This window comes from Nicotiana tabacum, chromosome 2, assembly GCF_000715075.1.
Source record: "Nicotiana tabacum cultivar K326 chromosome 2, ASM71507v2, whole genome shotgun sequence".
In the NCBI taxonomy this organism is placed as follows: Eukaryota; Viridiplantae; Streptophyta; class Magnoliopsida; order Solanales; family Solanaceae; genus Nicotiana; species Nicotiana tabacum.
The window spans coordinates 35623466-35648261 of NC_134081.1; the positions used below are offsets into that span (position 1 = coordinate 35623466).

Below are 24796 nucleotides of genomic sequence, written 5' to 3' on the forward strand. Positions count from 1 at the left end.
TAAGTAGCGTATAATAGATTGTTTTGACTAGTTTTTTGTGGGGATGGAGCACATCTATATATATATATATATATATATATATATATATATAGTATTCTTTAATTTTTATGCAATTTTACCTATTTATAAATATTTACTGTAATTATATTATTTCATAAAATATTAAAAATTAAATACCTATGGGGCTTACGCCCCGTGCCTCGGGGCTTACACCTTGCTGAGGCATATGTAAAATGCCCTGCCTTACGCCCACGCCTTTTAAAATACTAGTCCATATAAGGTTTTGATGATTAACAAAGCATATCTAAGAATCAGGTTTTATGTTCCAGTTTGGGCTACTAGATTGATGTGCAAGTAAGAGATGTGAATGTCAAGTAAACCGGGTTCATAGTAGACCAGTGGCAGAATATTGATCGGACGCGAAAGGGTAGTATTCCTATGCAAGTTGGAATTCCCAGAAGATTATGTCGGTGCCCTAAAAGGACTACGCATATTGGAGAACTTCGTGCATAAAAAGAAATTTTTATTTATGGGAAAGACTTGCGTGGAAAAAAAGAGGTTGTAGAGTTGAAAACAAATAAGGAACCAAATAGGAAAGATTTTCCTTAACCGAAATATTCTAGCTTTTGGAGCATTAATTAAAGAAAATTTTCGGCCAACCTAACAACTATAAAAAAAGACTTTTTGTTGCACATCAATACTACAACTATTGAGAAACATCACTGAGAATACTTCTAACAATAGCAATCACAGCAGAAAGATACTTCTGAAGATTCAAACTATTCAACTGAAAAACCAATTCTTGAAGATGAAGCTGCTCAAGTTCTTTAGCTGTTAGGTTGAGTCAAGTGTTTTGAATTGTAACCTATTTGCTTTTCAAGAAGTGTAATAGTACGTTATTGTTAAAACTCCATATTTTGTATGCTTTCTATCCTAGAGTTAGCTTGGAAAGGGGTTGTTACAATTGGGTTAATTGTAGGGGTTAGGTTACTAGAGTTCGTCCCCTTTTTATAGAATTATAACCTAAAACTACTCTTTGAAGTTTAGTGGAGATTTGAGAAAAATCCTATTGGGTAGGTCGTGGTTTGTACTCCCTTAAGCAAAGAGGTTTTTCACGTAAAAATATTTGTATTGATTACTTTTTCGCAATTATTTATGTGTGTGTCTGGTAAGATAGTTCATAGAACCAGGTTCTTTGAAAATGCAAAAATCGGATAAGATACAATTCAATCTCCCTTCTTGTGTCTAGGTGATTTCTAATATAATAATACCCGAATACTGTCAAAACCTAGCTCTCGCATATACGGTCGTCACATCGTATATACGTAGCTCCCGAATCAATTAACATGTAGCACATAAGTCACCTTTGGGGAAAGCTTTCTCTTAATAAGGCTAGACAAGAGATTTATCTCCTATCAAAAATATTTTATTTTCCAAAACATCTTTCCTTAAATTCAAATTCAACAACTAGAATCTAGTCAAATAATACTTAAATGAGTAATTATAAACTTTAGGAATCATCTTTAGTCCATGAAGATTTAATCTTTACTCAAAATAAAAAAGTCAACAAAAAGTCAACTTTCAACCCACATGTCCGGAATCTAAAATTGATTAAAGATTATCATTACTCGTTAACTTCCGAGTCCAAATATATAATTTATTCTTAAAGACGACTTCGATTTCATGTTCAAATCTCAAACTAAGTTTCTTAACTTTTTTTCAAAATTTATTTATTTCTTCTTCCAAAATATTTATATTCATGTATAAATTAATGGGTATTCAAGATATATATAACCAAAATCAAGTTAAAAATCACTTACCTTTATGACTTGGATGTTTAACTCCTTCAAAATCGCCTTATTTGTGCTCCAAGAACTCAAAAAGTGAAAAAATAAACTCAAAATTCCGAAATTAGATGTTTTAAACCCCTGCCAGTCGTCCTTGTTCGTGATCGCAGTCACCACCCATGAAATCATGGTTCACATTATGCTTAGCATGATTTTCCTTTTTGCGATCGCGGCCAAGAAGCTCCGCCATCACGATATATAGATCTGATTTTTTCTGTATAGATACCGTTCAGTATAACGGCCATAACTATTTGTGTAAAACTTCAAATGATAAATGGTTTATTTTCCTGAAAACTAGACTCAAAGAGCAATAATTTTCTTTTTTGGATCATTCCCAAAATTTTTATAGATTGCAAACCTGCATTCCGCAATTGGGATTCCCAAGTCCAAAATTCTACTTTACTCTTTGCGATTGCGGCCCTGACCTTCGCGATCGTGATTCACACCCCTGGTGTAAAAAATCAGCAGCTAAAAAGGGCCTATAAATGGTCTAAAACCAACTCGAAACTCAACCGAGGTCGAAGGACCCCGTCCAATCAATGTAACAAGTTCATATACCCTATTCCAACTTGTCCAAAGGCGAAAAGTGCACGAACAACCGTCATTTCCTCCTTTCACAATATTCTCGTGAAGTTACTCACGAATCAAAGTGTGAATGTCCCTTCAAAGTCTCGCATGCTCTTTTTGACCGGGAGCGGGGTGGGAAATTTATGTCGGTGCGCGCGAAACACGAATTACAACATCAAAACTAAGAATCAAAAATCAAACCAAAATTTTAAATATTCTTAACTTATAAAGTTCCGACTTTCGCCTAATAAGTTCGAATTACCGCCGAGCCTCTCGGCTCGAATTCAAACCATCTCAAAAATTCCATAAAGACTATATGGACTTGTCCAAAGTCTCAAAACACACATATAATCGCCACAATCTAATCTGAATATACAGATAAGTCCAAAATCATCATATGAATCCATCAAAACCATCAAAATTTGATTCTGAGTCCATTTTCCCAAAAGTTAAATCTTGGTTGACTTTTATAACTTGAAGCTTCTAGATAGGAACTAAGTATTCTATGACGAGCTCGGAACACACACTTAATATGCTCGCTAGTCGAATATAGTATAATATAATATAGTATCCACGGGGATTGGAGTTAAACAGTATTATCATAGTTTGTAGCTAGATTGTTATCCAAGATGATTAATAATTTAGATTTATGTAATTAATACTAAAAATAACTAAGAATCTAGAGCTAATTGACTAATGACAATCGAAGCAAGGACTAAGCAATGGAAGATATCAATGGGAGAAAATAGGGTTTTGATAGGATATGTGCAAGATAATTTTCTGGGATTTAACTCTAGATAATTCACTTCTAATGTTCAAGTGAGTCTCTCGAATTCTCTCAATTATTAGTTCAAACGTTTAGTAGAAACGCCTCGCTTGATTAAGTCTCAACCTCACGAGATGAACCAATTTAAGCACGTGAAGATATGCAAGATTGCGTAGTGGATTGGTCTTTAGGAAAACCTCTCTCGATTATCCTCCTAACTAGGTTTAATAAATGATTCAACTAGCCTCTTTCGATGACTAAGAAGAATTAATGAACTCAACCAACAAGATAATGCAAAGATATCACAAGTTATGCCTTTTTCGATTACATGAACATGTGAATATAGATGCAACAACTAAATCATCCAAAATGATTCAATACATAAAACTAGAGTTATAATCCACAAACAAATATCAATACACCAAATCCATCAAACCCCCTAAAGGAAACTACTCCATAGACATGGAGCAATTCATCACAAATATGTTTAAAGTAAAGCAAAACATAAAACGATCTAAACTCGGGTCTTGAGTGAGGATTGAATGATAAAATCCTTGTGCTTTTGCTTCTCCAACTCCTCCTTAGCCTCCTTAGGTCTCCAATATGTCAAAACGTCCAGAAAATAATGTTTTTCCATGTATTTATATCAAGTAAGGTCGGGCCCAAACGAAATCACTTTTTCCTACGCGAAATAGGACAATTATTCTGTAAATTTTACACAGGCGCACTGCATGGGGCGACGCGCTATGCAGGGCATTAGTGGGGAAATCAAGAGAGTTGAAATCTGTTAGGCAGCAGGAAAATGCACTAGCGCGGCACCCCATGCGCCGCGACTGTGGGGTTTTCTCAGAGCACGGATTTTTCTCGCTTTTTGATATCCAGACTTGGTGCTCGACCCCCGAACACAATCCATGCTTAATCCCTTGGTATTTTACTTAGACTACAAAGCTCCAAATAGCTCGAATTCATTCGAAACATCTAGATAATTCGGAATCACTCGTACAAGGCATAGAACACATGATAAGTACAAAACACTAGCGATTAAAACTCAAGCACAATCAAAGTGCAGTAAATTAGAGTGAAATAAACGACTAAAATACGAGATTATAGCCTACCATCAACACCCCACACATAAACCATTTCTCGTCCTCGAGCAATCAAACTACACTTCACATAGACACGATATTTTTAAATGAGGTCTAGAGTTATTTTGTTTCCATGCAATTGCAGTACCTCCAGGTGAACTCCATAAAAAATTGGGGTGCCTCTGATCCATTGCATTATAATTTCCCACAGCATTCACTTCCTCAGTTGAGGCTTGACATTCATGGGTAAGATGTCTTCTTCCACATATATAACAAGCTGCATGAGGCTCACTTTGTATTGTAGCTAAGGTCAGCTTCCGTATTTCTTTAGCCATAGTATCAAGTTGTACCTGCACAGATGTGTTAGCATCAACCTGGTGAACACCAGTTGATCTTCTTCTTTCAGCACTCTCAGAAGGGCACTGATTTGCATCTTCAGATAACTCATCAAGAATTGTGACTATCTCCTCTGGAGTCTTCTTCATCAAAGGGCCTCCAGCTGCATTGCTCAATACTCTACGTGAGGCAAGTGTCAATCCATCCCAAAAGTTCTGGAGTTGCATCCAGAGTTCAATTCCGCCATGTTTACACTTTAGAATAATCTCCTTAAACATCTCCCACGCTTCAAAAACAGTTTCATTCTCTCAGGGAGAAGTTATGGATTTCTCTTCTAAACTTGCCCGTCTTAGCTTATGAGAAATATTTATCAAGAAATTTTCTGGTCATCTCATCCCATGTTCGAATCGATCCATTATGTAAGCTCCGAAGCCACTGCTTTGCATCATCTTTGAGTATGAAGGGGAATGCCCTTAAGTAAACTGCATCTTGTGACACACCATTGTATTGAAAGGTGTTCATAATCACCTCGAAGTCCATTAGATGTGTGTTTGGATCTTTGTTTGGCTTCCCTCTGAAGACACGACAGTTTTGAAGGGTTTGGAGCAACCCTTGCTTTAACTCAAAATTATTAATTGCAATTGGAGGTGGTCGAACACTGGATAAACCTTGATTGTAAACCGGTCTAGCATAATCGCCAAGTGGTCTCCCAGACATGGGAGCTATATTTCCGAACTGGTCTGCACCCAAAGGTTGATTTTGAGTAATTCTACGACCCCTCTCTTTTTCATAGATAAGCTGTGCATCTCTAATAGCTGCTTCCTAAGCATTCCTTGCAGTTTGTTCTCTTCGTTGGGCTGCCTCTCTTGCAACTAAATCCACATTATCATCACCGATTCTAGCCATATCTTTGGTTGAGGATTGCCTAACCTTTTCTGATGTCTCAATGAGATTTATTTCCTTCCTCAGCTCTCGCAGTTATTTTTCTATCTCTGGTTCGTATGGTAGCACTTCTTTAGCAGAAGCTCGAGTCATGCACCAATCTAACATGTAACCTGCGCACATTCAAAGAACACCAAACGTAAGAAGAGAAAAAAATAAAATAAAAAAATTCCTAAATTAGCACTACAAACTAATTCAAACACTATTGATTGCCAATCCCTTGCAACAACGCCAAAATTTGACGAGCTTGGAACACATACTTAAATATGTTAGTTAGTCGAATATAGTATAATATAATATCCATAGGGATTGGAGTTAAACAGTATTATCATAGTTTGTAGCTAGATTGCTATCCAAGATGATCAACAATTTAGATTTATGTGATTAATACTAAAATTAACTAAGAATCTAGAGCTAATTAACTAATGACAATCGAAGTAAGGACTAAGCTAAGGACGATATCAATGGGAGAAAATAGGGTTTTGATAAAATATGTACAAGATAATTGTTGGGATTTAACTCTAGATAATTCACTTCTAATGTTCAAGTGAGTCTCTTGAATTCACTCAACTATTAGTTCAAATATTTAGTAGAAAATCCTCTCTCGATTAAGTCTCAACCTCTCGAGATAAACAAATTTAAGCACGTGAAGATATGCAAGAATGCGTAGTGGATTGGTCTTTAGGAAAACCTCTCTCGATTATCCTCCTAACTAAGTTTAATAAATGATTCAACTAGCCTCTTTTGATGACTAAGAAGAATTAATGAACTCAACCAACAAGATAATGCAAAGATATTACAAGTTATGTCTCTCTCGATTACATGAACATGTGAATATAGATGCAATAATTAAATCATCCAAAACGATTCAATACATAAAACTAGATTTATAATCCACAAACAAATATCAATACACCAAATCCATCAACCCCCTGAAGGAAAATACTCCTTAGACATGGAGCAATTCATCACAAATATGTTTAAGGTAAAGGAAAACATAAAACGATCCAAATTCGGGTCTTGAGTGAGGATTGAATGATGAACTCCTTGAGATTTTGCTTCTCCAACTCCTCCTTAGCCTCCTTAGTTCTCCAATACGTCAAAAAGTCCAGAAAATAACATTTTTCCATATATTTATACCAAGTAGGGTCGGGCCCAAACGAAATCACCTTTTCCTACGCGAAATAGGATAATTACTATGTAAAATTTGCACAGGTGCGCCGCATGGGGCGACGCATCATGTGGGACATTAGTGGGAAAATCGAGAGAGTTAAAATCGGTCAGGCAGCAGGAAAATGCACTAGCATGGCGCCCCACGCGTCGCTACTGTGGGGTTTTCTTAGAGTACGAATTTTCCTCGCTTTTTGATATCCAGACTTGGTGCTCGACCCCCGAACACGATCTCGGCTTAATCCCTTGGGCTTTTACTCAGACTTCAAAGTTCTAAATAGCTCGAATTCATTCCATACATCTACATAGCTCGGAATCACTCCTACAAGGCATAGAACACACGATAAATACAAAACACTAGCGATTAAAGCTCAAGCACAATCAAAGTGCAGTAAATTAGAGTGCAATAAGCGACTAAAACACGAGATTATAGCCTACCATCATTCTGATTCATTCCCAGACTTCACGGAATCCATTCGAATCAGGCATGCAAGTCATAAACCACCGAATGCACCTTGAAAAAGTCTCAAATAGGGAAACGAGGTACTACAACTCAAAATAACCGGTTAGATCGCTACAGTTACCAAAAAATAATTTCATCACCAAAGGTGCGATTGATGGATGCATGAGATTCCTCCACCCCTAACTAAAAGTTTCGGGTTAAAGCTTGGAATGAAATATTTTATAGGGAGCTATATGGGCACAATGTGAAAGTCATGACATACTATAGTTTTGGGTGTTTTCTAACGGTCTTCTAGCATTAGAAGAAGTCGTGTTTGCCTCCGGTATTTGCGACGTCTTCCTTTGATATTCTAATATGGGAGAACTAAAAGATTAACCAATTTAGCGACTTTTGCAATCGCTCTCACTAAGCCGACTTTTCAACCTTACTCAAATTCAATTACGAGGTCTAAATACAGAATAAAAAAAGGAGGGAGACAGTTCGGAATACAATTGTGATCCAACTTAATTAGGTCAGTGGGTTTTACATAGCACATATGGTTATACTGTATCATTTACTAAAACAGTAATTTCATTATTGCCTATTCCAGTAAAAGCATCTATCAGAATCGTTATTAACTATTGATCGTTAAGGCGTATTCTCCCAAAAATATATCTTTTAATTGAATAAGGAGAAGATTTTCCAAGAAGATCATACCAAATATGGCCGCGGCTCGAGTACTTTTTCATTAGAACCTGTCTTTGGAAATTTTAAAATTTTTAAAACTTAAATACTTTGAGCATTTAATATATCGTAATGAGCATTGGAGTTCGTTGAACATAACAGTAAGGGCCTTTACTTCAACTCTAATAGGAATAAATTACGACAGAGTGAAGTGAGAACATAATATGTGATTAGAAATGAGAGATGAACTTCAAACGTTCTAGGCCACATTTATATATGTAACTACATACTTTTAAAGACATTCACTTTCCATTTTTTTAATTTTTTTTCAAATTCAGGGCTTTAATTTAGAGTTTTTAGTCAAAATTATCCTTTATCTTTATGGGTAGATTCAACTTTATCCTTTAAAGATGACCTTGAGCACCATTTGTCCTTCAAATTTGCAAAACATGAGCATATTTAGTCTAAATAACAAAAAATACCCACTTACGCTTGAACAAAAACCCACTTCTCACTCTCATAATCAGTCCATTTCTTTTTTCTCCACCAGAAAACACAGCTCTTTCACCTTCACAAGATCAATGTCTGGCATTGACAGTGGCTCGGGTTCATGACTAATTTCAGCAGATTATGAGTACATTATATCTTTCCTCAAAGATAAAGGATAATTTTAGCTAAAAACTCCTTTAATTTCCTTCAAGGTGAAACAATACATAATCATGTTCTGTCTCTTACCTGCAGAAGGCCGGGTTTCATATACTTGGAGAAAAAAGAAATATAACACCAGATCTAATTTGTAAAGCTAGACGATTTTAAAACACTCATCTGTAGATTATAGGCGTAGCTTGGATTTTGAGTTTATAGGTTCTAGATTATTTAGAAAAGACTGCTTAGGGTGAATTTTTTAATACAAATATTGAACTTAAGCTAAAACTAAAACTATTAATTTTTTAATCCGTAAGCGAATTTGAAGCTTTGCCCCTGCCCTCGTAACTTGAAGTCATTACTGCACTGCACCATATAATTGACTCATTGTAGCCGAGTAAGGATGAAACTTTTTGGTGTTGCAAAATGAGGGTCTTTCTCTCTTTTCTTTCTGGTCTTGCAAATTATATTAACTTGATATACACAACGCATGCACACACATATACATACACTTAGTGGTGACAAAATAAATAAAAGAATCCATCTATATTATCCACTAAAAAAGGTAGTTGTATAAATAATTTTTTAAAAATTGGTCAAAGATCTATATTATACACTTAAAAAATGGATAACCAATTGGTTTAACTTTTATATTTGCAATGACTCAAATTTGGGGTTCCTCAATTTTGGGATACTAGAAATTCTTCCAAAAGTGATCATATTCAAGAAGTCATGTATAATATAGATATCTATATTATCCGTCGATTAACTCATTTTCTATCCGTATTAAATATGGGTTGAGTCGGATAATTTATCCGTTTTTGCATTACCCGTTTTTTACCCCCACATATCCAACCCGACCCGACCTTTTGCCGCTCCTACATACACTATAGTTAAATTTGATACACTTACACAAAAATCACGTGGGATGCTCATGAGATTTTATCGAATCTGTTAGTACTTTAATTGTATATCTTTTCTGAATAGACTATATTGATTGTACACCAACTGATCCTTTATATGCTTTTTATTGCTTATAGTATACTGTATGCTGAAAAGTCTTTGTTACATACATGTACCACTCTGGCACTCTTAAACTTTAATCAATCAGTAAGTTTGTCTTAGCGAAAGGGGCAACAGCTCCAGAGAGTATTAAAGACTCGATGCACTGAAGAATTTTAAAACCCCATAACGCCCCTTAGGTTTTAAAAAAACTCAAATAGATTTAAAATACTGAAAAGGAAATATTTGCCCTTGTACTATGACATATTAGTCATATATAGCTCTGTTATACTATTCGATAATTTTTATAGTCATTGTTACCCATTTAAACATATCTACCCTCTCATCCAACAGACCCTAGACCCAAGCCTTCCTCCTACACGTGGCTCATCTTAAGCCCCCAACCTTTTGGAAAAAAAAAAAAAAAAAAGCCCCATCTTAAATCTTAATACTCAAATTAATAATCCACCCTATGACCCGATCTGAGAATACCTCCACCATCACCTCAAACACAATATTCTACCAACCACTATAATTTTTCGCAAGATGAGTAGTGGCGAACTCCAACGAAAAAGGAGAACACAGATCAAGCTACCATGAGAGTTTGAAAAAATTCTAAAATAAGATCCTTGTCCCTCCGTCCATCCTCAAAAATTTCTTCTTTTTCTGTGTTTGTGTGTGTATGTGTGTTTGTTTGGAATAATAGATCAAAATGCCTTTACGGGTAGGGATGGCAATGGGCACTAGGGCGGTGCAGTGCGGGCAGGTTGAAACTGATTTTTCAAAATCTAATGCGGGGTGGGGCGGTTGTGTTGTGACATTGGTACTGTTCTGCACTAAATTTATAGGTGATTGAATCAACTTATTTTCCATTTGTCTTTGTTTTTGGGTATCATATGGTGAATTCGAAACCCAATTGTGGTATTTTTGGATTCAAGTGATCATAATAGGTAAAAAAAAAAAAAAAAAACTGGGCACCATTATATATATAACGCGGTAAATAGATATTTGAACTTAAAATGGGCAGGAAGGTATAGCACGCATATATACCGCGCTATAGTATAGCACGGTATATATACGCACTATACCTATATAAAAAAACGTGCCCTTCTCCTTCCCCACCAGACGCGAACCAGCAACCCTCTCTTTCAATTTTTTATTCCACAACAGCGGTTCTCCCCCCCCCCTATTTTCAACGAAAAAAGCTCCATTAGACTCCACCGATCCCACAAAAGTGTAGATTCTCGTATTGTAGCAAGCTAACATCGTATCTAAGGCGTTATTGCATAGTGTGTTGCTCGTTTCGGCTTCAAATCATCAAATCTTCAACTTTCAAAAAAATTAAAATCGAGGTATTCCGACTTATTTTTTGTTAAAACTCATGTATAAAATATGCTTGTTAGTTATTTTGTATTGTGTTCTATGTTATTTCGTGATTGTTTTGTGATTTAATTAATATGTTATTTTTTATCCGGATTATATTATTAGTGTGCTAAAAAAAATAGTAAAATAGAGAAATTGTTATTTTATGAATAATTAATATTTTTAGTTGTTATAAAAAATGGTAATTAGTTATTTTTTACTGTGGTATATGTATTTTCGTAATTATTTTGTAATTAAATTAATTTATTATTTTTTATCCGGATTAGATTATTTATGTGCTAAATGATTAGTAAAGTAGATAAATTATTATTTTAGGAATAATTAATCTTATTTAGATGTTATTGTTGTACATATATTAATATATGACTTTAATGTTGTTTAGTTTTCTGTAGTGTTATGTTGTGCTCGTAATTTTAATGTGGTGCTCGTAATTGTAATGTAGTGCCCTTTAGTGTAGTAAAATGCAGTGCCCTTTTGCATAGTATCTGTGTAGTTATTGAAATTAATCATTTAATTATCTGTTAGCCCCAAAAATATCTGAAAATAAATGACAGTTCAAACAGTAAACTCTTTCGAATTCTAGTTAACAAACGTGAGAAAATAACATTAAAAACAATAATATTTGTCAAACTAAGTATTTTTATATGAATATTTAATAATTAAAGCATGTATAGTTATAAAAATTAATTATTTAATTCTATTATACTAAAAAAATAAGTGAATAAGAAAAGAAACATTAAAATAAACTAACATATAAAATAATAAACAAATATATTAAATATTACACTAACATATAAAATAATAAAGTAACATATAAAGTAATAAACTAACATATAAAATTATAAACCAACATATAAAATAATAAATTAACATATAAAATTATAATATAGAAAATATATCAACCTAAGTAACAATATAGTAAAAATATCGAATAAATTTTAATATTAAAGATATTGCAATGAATTTAAAGATGTTAAGCAATTAAAAAGAAAACTACTTTAATTAATATTGTTCAATTTACAGTCATCGTCATGGAGGTTCCGCCTGTACATCCCGGACCTGCATCGCTAGAGCTACTGTTGCTACAGGGTGAGCATAGGTCTTCATACATATGGGATGGGCAGTGTTTGTCCCAGACATTCCGCGCCAGACGTATAGACGATATGTGGGAATTCATTAGGGACCGCTCACTCCATCCTTGTATAGTTAGACGCCTTCCGGATACGAGTTTCTACAGGATCATAGAGATAGGCCGGTTGCAGTTCGATTGGGCATTGATCACGGCTATGATAGAGCGGTGGCGACCGGAGACGCACACGTTTCATCTACCCGTCGGCGAGGCAACCATCACGCTTGAGGACGTGGAGGTTCTTTTCGGGCTGCCGGTTGATGGGTTACCTGTAGCTTACCTGCATGCTCTTAGAGACTATAGAGGATTGCGTTACCTGCATATGTTGCAGCGGCTCACCGGATTCTAGCCAGCGGAGGAGACGGCATTGAGTGGAGCCACTCATTTGCAGCTGACGCCCGTCCGGCAGCATCTGGAGGTGATGGATGCGGAGATTACGGATGATTCACCGCCGGAGGTTATCGATCGGCACACGAGATTGGTGTTATTGCTGATGTTTGGTGGTGTACTATTTCCGAACACTTCGGAAAACCTAGTCAACTTGAGATTTCTGCATCATCTTGAGCGGCTAGTTGATTTACCTGGTTACAGCTGGGGTGCAGCTGTTCTAGGTTACCTGTATAGGCAGATGTGCCGGGCGTCCATGGGCACCCAGAGAGACGGTGCCGGATTTTTACCGTTGCTGCAGGTGAAAACATAGTCAATTCTTTTCATGATTATAACATACAAAGGGTGAGAATACCTTAAATTTTACGTCCACAATCCATATTAGGTTTGGGCTTGGGAGAGCTTCCTGCAATTACAGCCACCTATACCACCCATCGCTCCAGATGCACCACCTCCACCGTTTCTCCCTTTTAGCTTAGAGATGGGTTGATAGGCGAGGATACAGATGCGAGGTAGAGGCTCGATATCATCTCCCCTATTACAAGGATTTGTTGGATTTGCTTGAAGGCGCGCAGGTACATGTATTCTTAAGTTTACTTGGCCTGGCTTTATATGTGTTGTATTTACTCACGATTCCTGTGTTTGATTAATAGTTCTTATGGAGGCCATACAGCGACGCGCTCATAGCTAGTTTGCCCGATAATTGCTCCCGCGGCCGAGCTATGTGGAGCTCTTCTGTCCCACTGATATGTCTTGATATTGTCGAGCATCATGCCACCGAGCGAGTCCTTCGCCAGTTTGGTCAACCGAAGCTTGTACCTATTCCGCCCGCTTGTCTTAGGACACATTACCAGCGGGATGATCATTCCAGGGTTGACTAGACATACTTGGACTGGCTAGAGGTCCAGATTAAGGTTTAGGACCAGAGGTATGACCTGATTCCTCCACCTCCTGCACCAGAGCGTACGGATAGCGAGCATGAGTATATGGGCTGGTATCGCAGCGTTACCCGACTTCATGTTAGGGATCCCGTTCATCGCGCTGGTGGTCGGTACATTCCATACGCTGGGAGGCATGAGACATTGGTATGTTATTTGTTATACTTACTTATAACGTTAAATTATCATTCCATAATTAATATTTGACATGTTATGCAGGCTATTAGATTACATCAGTTCTACCAACTGGAACTGCAGATGCTGCAGCATACCGGCGAGGGAGCGGCAGCTTTGCACGAGTATGGCTGTCAGGTTACAGATCTAGCTGCCCATTGAGGCATGCCCGAGATGATGAGCGATTAGGATACGAGGCTGCTTATGTGCCACCAGAGGACTACCATAGCGGGCCACCAGTGGAGCCTGAACGTGGTAGACATGGCAGGTGTGACCAGAGAGGAAGGGGTGTCCCACAAGGTGGTGGTGGTCAGCGAGGACGGGGTCCCCCGCAAAGGGGCATTGAGGCACCTGTGGAGGATATTAGAGATGATCAGCCATGTGACCATTTGATCCACACGATGCTCCTCATGATATGCCGCCATTCAGCCTGCAGCTGTCGCCAGGGACTTCACAGTTGATGTCACGACCCAAAATCCCACCATAGGCGTCGTGATGGCACCTAGTCTCTAAGACTAGGTAGCCAATTTCAATTACCTTTTGAAGCCTTTTTTTAAAATAAATAATCAAAACTGACAACGGAACAAATATGAATATACAACCTCCCAAGACTGGTAGTACTGAGTCACGAACTCTAACTGAATACATAGAATGATTACGAGGACCGAATATACAATACTGTTTGATTACAAGTTAACAGTACAATAAAATGTAAAGACTCCAAGGGACTGCGACGATCAAGCAGCTCTACCTTGAATCCTTACGATCCTGCTTTAACTCTACTCAAGTCCGTTATCTTCAATACCTGGCTCTGCACAACAATGTACAGAAGTGTAGAGTGAGCACACCATAGCGGTGCCCAGTAAGTATCAAGACTAACCTCAATGGAGTAGAGACGAGGTACAGTCAAGACACTCACTAGTCTAATAACCTGTGCAATATAATATACAAAATAATAGGAAACAAATAATAATAAAGGCAGGATAAAACAACCAGTGATATGCACAACAGACAACAAGAATACCATTAATATCACTCAACAATTAATAAACACAATTATACCCAATTAAATCAAGCCCTTCAAATAAATGTCTTTCACATAGTTCTTCCGGATAACTCTCTTTCAAATATAATTTTCTCAAATAATTATTTTTTTCAAATATAATTCTTTCAATAAATCTTTTCAAATACAATTTCCTCAAATAAATATCTTTCAAATACAATTCTTTTATATAATACTTTCTAAATAAAAATCCTTCCAAATAAAATATTTTTAATATAATTCTTTCAATTAAAAAGTCACCATGTGATACCTCATTTCATAATCATCAAAATACGGGTCTTAGCCCATTTTTATATTTTTCGTAAACACGCGTCTCAGCCAATTTTCATATTTCCACGACACCTCGTGCCCATAATTAAATCGTCATATTTCTCCGGCACCTCGTGCCCTCATTTCATATCACAACTGCATGGACAATTCACGTGCCAAATATCATTATCATTTCATCACAACACCTCATACCCACATTTTACATCACAACTGCACGGACAATTCACGTGCTAATATCCCCATTTCATATCATAATTCACGGCACCTCGTGCCCACATTTCATTTTATAAACCGCATGGCAATAGCCACAGGCTCCCAATTTCAACATAAATCAGATTATTATCAATTTACTAACAACAAGACAAGTTGCACAAGGTATAAAAATAAACACAAGAAAATCACACCATCACATGAAACTTTTCAACACCACAACCCCACATCATCACATATCGTCCCTGACAATAGCCACCCTTATCGCTCATATTGCCATCCTTATCGCTCCTATAGCCACTCTTATCGCTCCGCCCAGACAATACCAATAACCACCCTTATCGCTCTGCCCAGACAATATTCCAACAAACACAACAATAGTAAAATGCCACTCCGAGTAATCTGATGTGCGGACTGAGCTGATCAACTGCTCGAGCCTCCGCTATAATAGGTTCTAGCTGAACAGTAAAATCCACTGAATCCTCCAGATCTTCGAAACATTTTGGCCTCCTTAGACTCCATTTCCTCGCCTAAAACACCCTCAATCTTCCTTGCAATCTCCACTACTTATTGAAATGGAGCATCAGTTTGCAACTCTCTAGCCATGCATATTTTAATATCATAATCGAGCCCCTCAATGAATCTGCGGACCCGTTCTCTGATTGTAGGAACTAAGATAGGTGCATGACGGGCTAACTCACTGAACCTGATAGCATATTCTGACACTGTCATAGTGCCCTGACGCAACCGTTCAAACTCTGTACGCCACGCATCTCGAAGAGTCTAGGGAATAAACTCTTTCAAGAACATTTTCGAAAATTGAGTCCAAGTTGGTGGTGTGGCATCGGCTAGTCTACCTTCTTCATAGATTTACCACCACCGATACGCTGTGCCTGACAGTTGAAATGTAGTAAAGGAAACTCCGCTCACTTCCACAATACCCATGGTGCGGAGAATACGGTGACAATTTTCCAGAAATTCTTGGGCATCCTCTGTAGCTGTGCCACTGAAAGTTGGTGGATTATATTTCTTAAACCTTTCAAATTTATTTTGTTCTTCTTCTGATGCCTCGGGCCTGACCTCAGGCCAAACCGGTTGTACTGGTACTACATCCGGAACCTGACCAACGTGAACCTGCTGCTCTGGAGTTGTGGTAGGAGTCTGAGCTACTCCTCCAATCTGCGAAACATTTGGTGCAACAGAGATCAATCCCGCCTGAGTTAATGTACCAAACATATTCAGGAACTGTGCTAAGGTCTCCTGAAGTCTTGGGGTAACAATAGGTGCTTCTGGTACCTGTCCCCCAATTAGAGCTACTAGTGGCTCCTCAACCGTTGTTCTGACAGGTGCTCTAGTCACAGCATCTGCCCTTCCTCGACCTTTACCTCGGCCTCTACCTCAGCCCCGGCCTCTTGCAGCCCTAGTAGTATGTGCGGATGCTGGCTCAGCTAACCCAGTAGCACGTGTCCTCACCATCTGTGAGAGAATGGAGATACAAAGGTTCAAATTCCAAATTCAACAAATTCCGCACGACAAGAATGAAAGAAATGAAAATTTCTTAACAGTTCTGTAGCTTCTCTAAGATAAGTACAGACGTCTCTGTACCGATCCGCAAGACTCTACTAGACTCGTTCGTGACTCGTAGAACCTACGAACCTAGAGCACTGATACCAACTTGTCACGACCCAAAATCCCACCACAGGCATCGTGATGGCACCTAGTCTCTAAGACTAGGTAGCTGATTTCAATTACCTTTTGAAGCCTTTTTTTTAATAAATAATCAAAACTGACAGCGGAACAAAAATGAATATACAACCTCCCAAGACTGGTAGTACTGAGTCACGAACTCTAACTGAATACATAGAATGATCACGAGGACCGAATATACAATATTGTTTGATTACAAGTTAACAGTACAATAAAATGTAAAGACTCCAAGGGACTGCGACGACCAAGTAACTCTACCTTGAATCCTTACGATCCCGCTTTAACTCTGCTCAAGTCTGTTATCTTCAATACCTGGCTCTGCACAAAAATGTGCAGAAGTGTAGAGTGAGCACACCACAGCGGTGCCCAGTAAGTATCAAGACTAACCTCAATGGAGTAGAGACGAGGTACAGTCAAGACACTCACTAGTCTAATAACCTGTGCAATACAATATACAAAATAATAGGAAACAAATAATAATAATAAAGGCAGGATAAAACAACCAGTGATATGCACAAGAGACAACAAGAATACCATTAATATCACTCAGCAATTAATAAACACAATTACACCCAATTAAATCAAGCCCTTCAAATAAATGTCTTTCACATATTTCTTCCGGATAACTCTCATTCAAATATAATTTTCTCAAATAATTATTTTTTTCAAATATAATTTTTTCAATAAATCTTTTCAAATACAATTTCCTCAAATAAATATCTTTCAAATACAATTCTTTTATATAATACTTTCTAAGTAAAAATCCTTCCAAATAAAATATTTTGAATATAATTCTTTCAATTAAAAAGTAACCATGTGACACCTTATTTCATAATCATCAAAATACGAGTCTCAGCCCATTTTTATAGTTTTCATAAACACGGGCCTCAGCCCATTTTTATATTTTCACGTCACCTCATGCCCATAATTAAATCATTATATTTTTCCGGCACCTCGTGCCCTCATTTCATATCACAACTGCACGGACAATTCACATGCCAAATATCATTATCATTCATCACAGCACCTCATGCCCACATTTTATATCACAGCTGCACGGACAATTCACGTGCCAATATCCCCATTTTATATCACAATTCACGGCATCCCGTGCCCATATTTCATTTTATAAACTGCCTGGCAATAGCCACAGGCTCCCAATTTCAACATAAATCAGATTATTATCAATTTACTAACAACAAGACAAGTTGCACAAAGTATAAAAATAAACACAAGAAAATCACAACATCACATGAAAATTTTCAACACCACAACCCCACATCATCACATATCATCCCTGACAATAGCCACCCTTATCGCTCCTATTGCCACCCTTATCTCTTATATAGCCACCCTTATCGCTCCGCCAAGACAATACCAATAGCCACCCTCATCGCTCCAATTACCACCCTTATCGCTCCTATAGCCACCCTTATCGCTCCGCCCAGACAATATTCCAACAAACACAACAACAGTAAAATGCCACCCTTATACCCATATAATATCAACGGTGAAATGCCACCCTTATCTCCCCAAAATAATAACTCACACAACACAATAATTTATACGGAAAATTATCACAGCAACATAACAAAAATCAATTCATATCACAATTTGCCCAATGGCCACAACCAAATTCCAAAGCTACAACCAGGTCAATTAATTTCAAAACAAATAGCCAAAATCTCCACACAATGCGTACAACACCCAAAAATAATCAATAGAGATAGAAATTACTCAATATAAAGCAAAGTCTTCATGAAAATCAAATTTTTAATAATTATATAAACACCTCTTCTTAAGCTTATTTAATTAATTATTTGCAGGGGGAAAATCCAAAATGAAATTAAATTTCAATAATTATCAAACCAGAAAATTCATGAAATTTCATAAATAATCAAATAACAATCACATCATATTGTCATATAACAACAGAGTCAACAACAAGGATTTAGGCACGACAAATAGATGATTAAATATATGCCGACAATTATCCAATTTACTACACAATATGCTCAAGACTTTAACTCAATAAAATTTGCACATATAATCCAAGTACGTACTTGTCACCTCGCGTACATGATTTTCAACTACACAAATTGCACATAAGACTCAATGCCTAAGGGGAAATTCCCCCACTCGAGGATAAACAAGACACTTACCTCTTTGAAGTTATGCCGATATTCCAAAATCGCCTTCTTGCTTGAATTGACCTCCGGACCGCTCATAGCGATCTAAATTAATTGTATAACTTCATTAAAATTCATCGAAAATAATTTCGGATAATAATACGTCGACTTAAAATTTTATTCCAAAAAGTCTACAAAAGTCAATGCGGGACCCGCCTCTCGGAACCCGATATAATTTTTATGAAATCCAAACACTCATTCCGATACGAGTTCAACCATACCAATTTTATCGAATTCCAATAACAACTCGACTTCCAAATCTTAAATTTTCGTTTTTGGAAGATTTTACAAAAATCTTGACTTTTCCTCCATTAAATGCGAATTAAATGATGGATTCAAAGACATAATCATGGAAATTAATCAAAACTGGATAAGAATCACTTACAACAAACACCCACGCAAGAATCTCTCCAAAATTCGGCTTCTACCGAGCTCCAAATTTGATTTTGAGTTATGAACTCAAACCCCCGTTTTTGGGACTTTTAATTCTGCCTAGATAGGCCTTCTTCGCGTTCGCAACCATAGATTCGCGTTTGTGAAGCACAAAAAATGTGCTGCCCAGATTCCTTCTTTGTGTTTGCGATATCCTCATCGCGTTCGCGATGCCTTCCGACCTCTGCCTTTCACATTCTCGAAGGTTTAACTCCAGGCAGGCCCCCAACTCCCTTTCTGCTTCGCGTTCGCGTCTGACCACTCGTGTTCGCGTAGGCTTTCCTCATCTCCTTCTTCGCATTAGCGTCTTCTTCATCGTGTTCCTGATGGGTAAATCCTAGCCGTCCAAAATCCTTCTTCGCGAACGCGTGAGACCATTCGCGTTCGCGAAGAACAATACCAGATATCAGTTCCAGCAGTTGCAAAACAAGGAAAAATGATCTGAAACCATCCAGGAACTCACCCGAGCCCCCCGGGACCTCAACCAAATATACCATCAAGTCCAAAAACCTCTTAGTCGACGCTTCAAACCACATCAAACAATGCCGGAATTATGAATCGCGCATCGAATCGAATTATAAGTTTTCAAATCTTTCAACTTCTATATTTTGCGCCGAAACGTATCAAATCATTCCGGAATGACTTCAAATTTTGCACACAAGCCATAGTTGACGTAAGGGAGATATTCCTATTTTCGGAATTGAAATCCGACCTCGTTATCAAAAATTCACCCTTCGGTCGGACTTTTCCAAAATCTTAACTTTCGGCATTTCAAGCTTAATTCCACTACGGATCTCCAAATAATTTTCCGGACACGCTCCTAAGTCTAAAATCACCATACAGAGCTATTGACATCATCAAAATTCCATTCCGGAGTCGTTTGCTCAGAAGTCAACTCTCTGGTCAACTCTTTCCATTTGAGCTTCAAATTAAGGATTGTTCTTTTAATAAAATTCCGAATCTTTAGTAAATCAAACTCGACCACACCCACGGGTCATAATACATATTGCGAAGCTGCTCGAGACCTTAAGTCACTAAACGGGGCGTAAATTATTAAAATGACAAGTCGGATCGTTACAGTTGACCCCGTCAACTCCATTGTTAATCGCGGGCACGACCATTATGCAACAGGAGTAGGATCAGTATTTTCCTGACCGACCAGGGCCATTGACGGTTGCTGAGGTTTGCCCGATATGAGAGGTGCATAGTGGGCGACGTCTGAGTTATAGCTCATCATCGAGGGCTGCTGAGGATGTTTCATATACTTCATCTACTCTAGTGCACCCCGATGTTCTGACAGAGCAGTGTGCCGCTACTCAAGTGCAGGTTTGTTTGTATTACTATTATTTCTATTTATTTTTATCTCATTGATTAGTCATGAGTATCTAAAGTGTTTTTATAAAGAGGCGACGTGATGAGGATGATCCTGATAGCGTAGCCGGAAGGGATGGGATGCGCCTCAGGCCAGCCAATGCTTTAAATTATACAGGCTGTGGAACACATTGACATTTATTATTATCGGTATATATGACAATAAATATATAATAGCAACAATATTTATGTTTTACATAATTTGCGCATGTGTTTTTATTTCTCGGGTTATTTATTAGTTTAATACTGCAACACAAAAAAATGACAACTTAATATAATTTAAATTCGGTACAATTAATGATAATACATGACACGTAAAATATAAATATAAAATACTACATTCAATACATCCATGGTTTGTTTAGTCACTATCGGCCATTATTTTGTGCTTCAACCACTTAAATTTCTCTTCCAGCCTATTTTTTTCTTCTTTTGCCTCTTTTAGTTTCTCCTTCACTGCCGCAAGTTGTTGTTGTAGTTTAAAGATCTTGAGTTCGTATTCACCGGTCATATTCCAAACATAGTGCAAATATGATTTGTAGTATTCCTGGTTAATGGGTTCATCATACCATTCTTGAAATCCACATTGATTTTCGTCCTACCAATGGGGATTATAACACAACACTATTAGTTAAAAAGTTATAAAAAAAATATTAACTAACGTTTTTTCCAAAATAATCACTTACAAGTTGTTGACAGATCCAGCGTCTATGCCCCAGATTGCAATTTGACCAACATGGCTTCAAAATCGCATGTTTACCACAATAACACATTGGTACGTCATTGCGTCCAGACATTTCATAATGCAAGAAAAATAAAAAATTAATAGAAAGGTTTCCTATTTGTTTCGTTAAGTGCAAATAATAACTAAAATGCGCTAGGCTTTTATAGGCCGCTAATACACATAACTCATATTGGTGGCGTGCTATGTTTCACGTGATAATGATTCTTTAGGGTACAAGACAGCTTTTCCAGAACGGTAGCTTTTTCAGGTTGACAAGGCAATACACATAACGCATATTGGCAGCGCGCTATGTTTCACATGATAATGAGTTTTTAGGGTACACGACAACTTTTCCAAAACGACAGCTTTTTCAGGTCGGCAAGACAATACACATAACGCATATTGGCGGCGCACTATGTTGCACGTGATAATGATTCTTTAGGGTATAAGAAAACTTCTTAAACTGAACCAAGAGATCTATATTCAAAGACCATTTGAAGAAACATTACAACATCCATTACAAAAATGACACTAATATTTAATAAGTGGTTCAAGAAGAGGCAAAATGGTGAAGGTTGTTCAACATATCCCCATGGAACACGTCATAACACTATCGATTCCTACCTTGAAAACAATATGCTAGGTTGCTATACTGATTTGGTTGATAACAAGTGGTATGGTGTTCTGCATCCCTTGAAAAATAAACCTATCAATATACACACTGATCTCAAAGTTGCAGGGCACATTATTGAGTGCGAAGCACATTCTACAAAGCCTGAAGGTATGCGAATTTGGGGCGAAAAACTACAATGGGTTCCCCTTTACTCAAAAGGATGTGATTATGAAGTACTATGTCGCTGGCTTGGGCTTGTTGTGCCACAAGCACTGTCTACAACCTTCCAAACAAACACACACAAAGATGAACCAGAAGTAATTCGACATTTGATGAAGGAGATTCTAAAGATGGAAAAGGCACTAGCTGTTCATCATACAATAGATGATATTAACTACATGGGAGGAATGAAGGATCAGTACTGGGATTTATTAGAAAATAAAAAATTGCATAGAGATAATGATTATCCTATTTTCTCAACAGTTGTCGACTGGGAGGAACTACCTAAGTTTCTACCACAGAAGTTGGACGTAGGAGTCCCATATTGTTGTAGAAATCAAACAAGTGGTCTTATTGATGATAGCGATGAAATATGAGAAATGTGTGTCAATTGGGGCCTATATTACAATGCCCTCGGTCTCGAAGGGTGCGTACACGATGTTAACGAAAAAGATGAAGACAGTGACAATGAAATAGTGGCAGACAACGACGATAATGGCGAATGACAATTTTTTTTCTCGGGGTGTATGTTAAATTGTTGTACTGAAGTATTAATGCTAAATATCAATTAGATTTAACCCCAATGGAAACTTAATTTTATTTCATACATTTTCCAACCTGAACATTTACATACATTTATTACAACAAATTACTGCACAAAACACTACGTGTATCCTTGATAATTTGGCACATTGGATGAACTTCCACTGGGAGCAGAATTGCCACTGCTACCCAAACCAGCTGAAGGACATTTACGACGGTCGTGTCCTGTTTGGGAACATATGTCACATTTACGTGCATAAACGGTATCACCAACATCCATTTTGTTCTGTATACACGTTCTTTTTTGCACGTGTCATTGACACACATAATCCTTGTTACACATCATTTAAAATGGTTCCGGCGGCCAATAATGCTTAGCACCTACTGGCTGCAACTATCCACTATTGGTGTTTAAGTATGCAACAACACTCTATTATTTATCAACGTACCTCGTCACCGCGAAACCTGTATATTAAAAGCACTTCATGGCATATGAGTATGGCATGTGATAGATGGACCATTTCCCACAGGATCATAACGTTCTGGCTTCATTGACGGTGTGTGTATTATTCCCCCAGTTGTGATGAATAGCAGTGCGAACTTGAAAAATATTTCACTCGTTGCAGTACTGCAAAAATGAATGCCACTATGCTCGCTTCTTGTATCTCTCAATTCTTTTCATTGGTATTGGCAAAAATTCAACACCCATTTCCATCAATGACGATGCACCTCTAGATCTTTCAACAAACCTCTCTGCCATCTACTTGAATGACATCCGCACCATGGAAGTGACAGGCAATCCACGTGCAGACTTCAATAACCCGTTGAAAGACTCTAACACATCTGTAGTGAGAATTCCCCATCTTCTGCCACCATCCGCATGCAAAGTCCACATGTCAAGCTCATGTCACATAAACCAACTATAGGCTCCTTGGGCTTCCTGACTGATCAATTCTATTTGCCTCCTGAATTTTCACTCTTGGTGATCTGTTGCAGCCATCCACATTAAATCATGCAAGTCTTTGTTCTGATAAGCCCTCTAGAAGTTGGCCTTCAGGTTCCTCACATAGTAACTGTGGTAGGCATACGGTTCCTACTGCCATGCACGCAAATTCTATATAGAACTTAAAATACCACCATGTCGATCAGATATTAGACAAATACCTTAACGCTGTCTGACAACATGCTCCTTCAAATGGTTCAAAAATAATGTCCACGTCTCTTGGATTTCATTGGCACAAATAGCAAATGCTAGGGGAAATATACTTTCATTAGCATCTACTGCAACGACGATCAACAACTTAATATCATACTTTCCATAGACATGAGTGCCGTCTATGGATATTACTGGCCGATAATGAACAAAACCATCAATGGCTGGTTTAAATGCCCAGAACACATATCTGAATATATGTTCTGGTATTCCCGGACTGTGCTTAAGCTTCCATTCAACAACAGTCCATGGGTTAAAGTGTTGCAATGACTTGTACCTGGGTAGAGAGGCAAAGGACTTATCCCAGTTACCATAAACAATTTCAAACGCACGTTCATCGCGCTGGTGGTCAGTACATTCTATGCGCTGGGAGGCATGAGACACTGGTATATTATTTGTTATACTTACTTATAAAGTTAAATTATCATTCCGTAATTAATATTTGACATGTGATGCGGGCTATTGGATTACATCAGTTCTACCAGCTGGGACTGCAGATGCTGCAGCATACCGGCGAGGGAGCGGCAGCTTTGCACGAGTATGGCCGTCAGGTTACAGATCTGGCTGCCCATTGAGACGTGCCCAAGATGATGAGCAATTAGGATACAAGGCTGCTTATGTGCCGCCATAGGACTACCATCGAGGGCCACCAGTGGAGCCTGAACGTGGTAGACGTGGCAGGCATGGCCAGAGAGGAAGGGGTGTCCCACAATGTCATGGTGGTCAGTGAGGACGGGGTCCCCCG

At 37.8% G+C, this 24796-nt stretch overlaps 1 protein-coding gene across 1 annotated transcript; it reads left to right on the forward strand.

The window, feature by feature from the left end:
- The first annotated feature begins 11900 nt into the window (after nucleotides 1-11900).
- LOC107808970 (serine/threonine-protein phosphatase 7 long form homolog) lies at nucleotides 11901-12347 on the forward strand. Its single transcript, XM_016633535.2, has one exon. The coding sequence runs from the start codon at nucleotides 11901-11903 to the stop codon at nucleotides 12345-12347; it is 447 nt and encodes a 148-aa protein (XP_016489021.2).
- Nucleotides 12348-24796: the final 12449 nt, after the last annotated feature.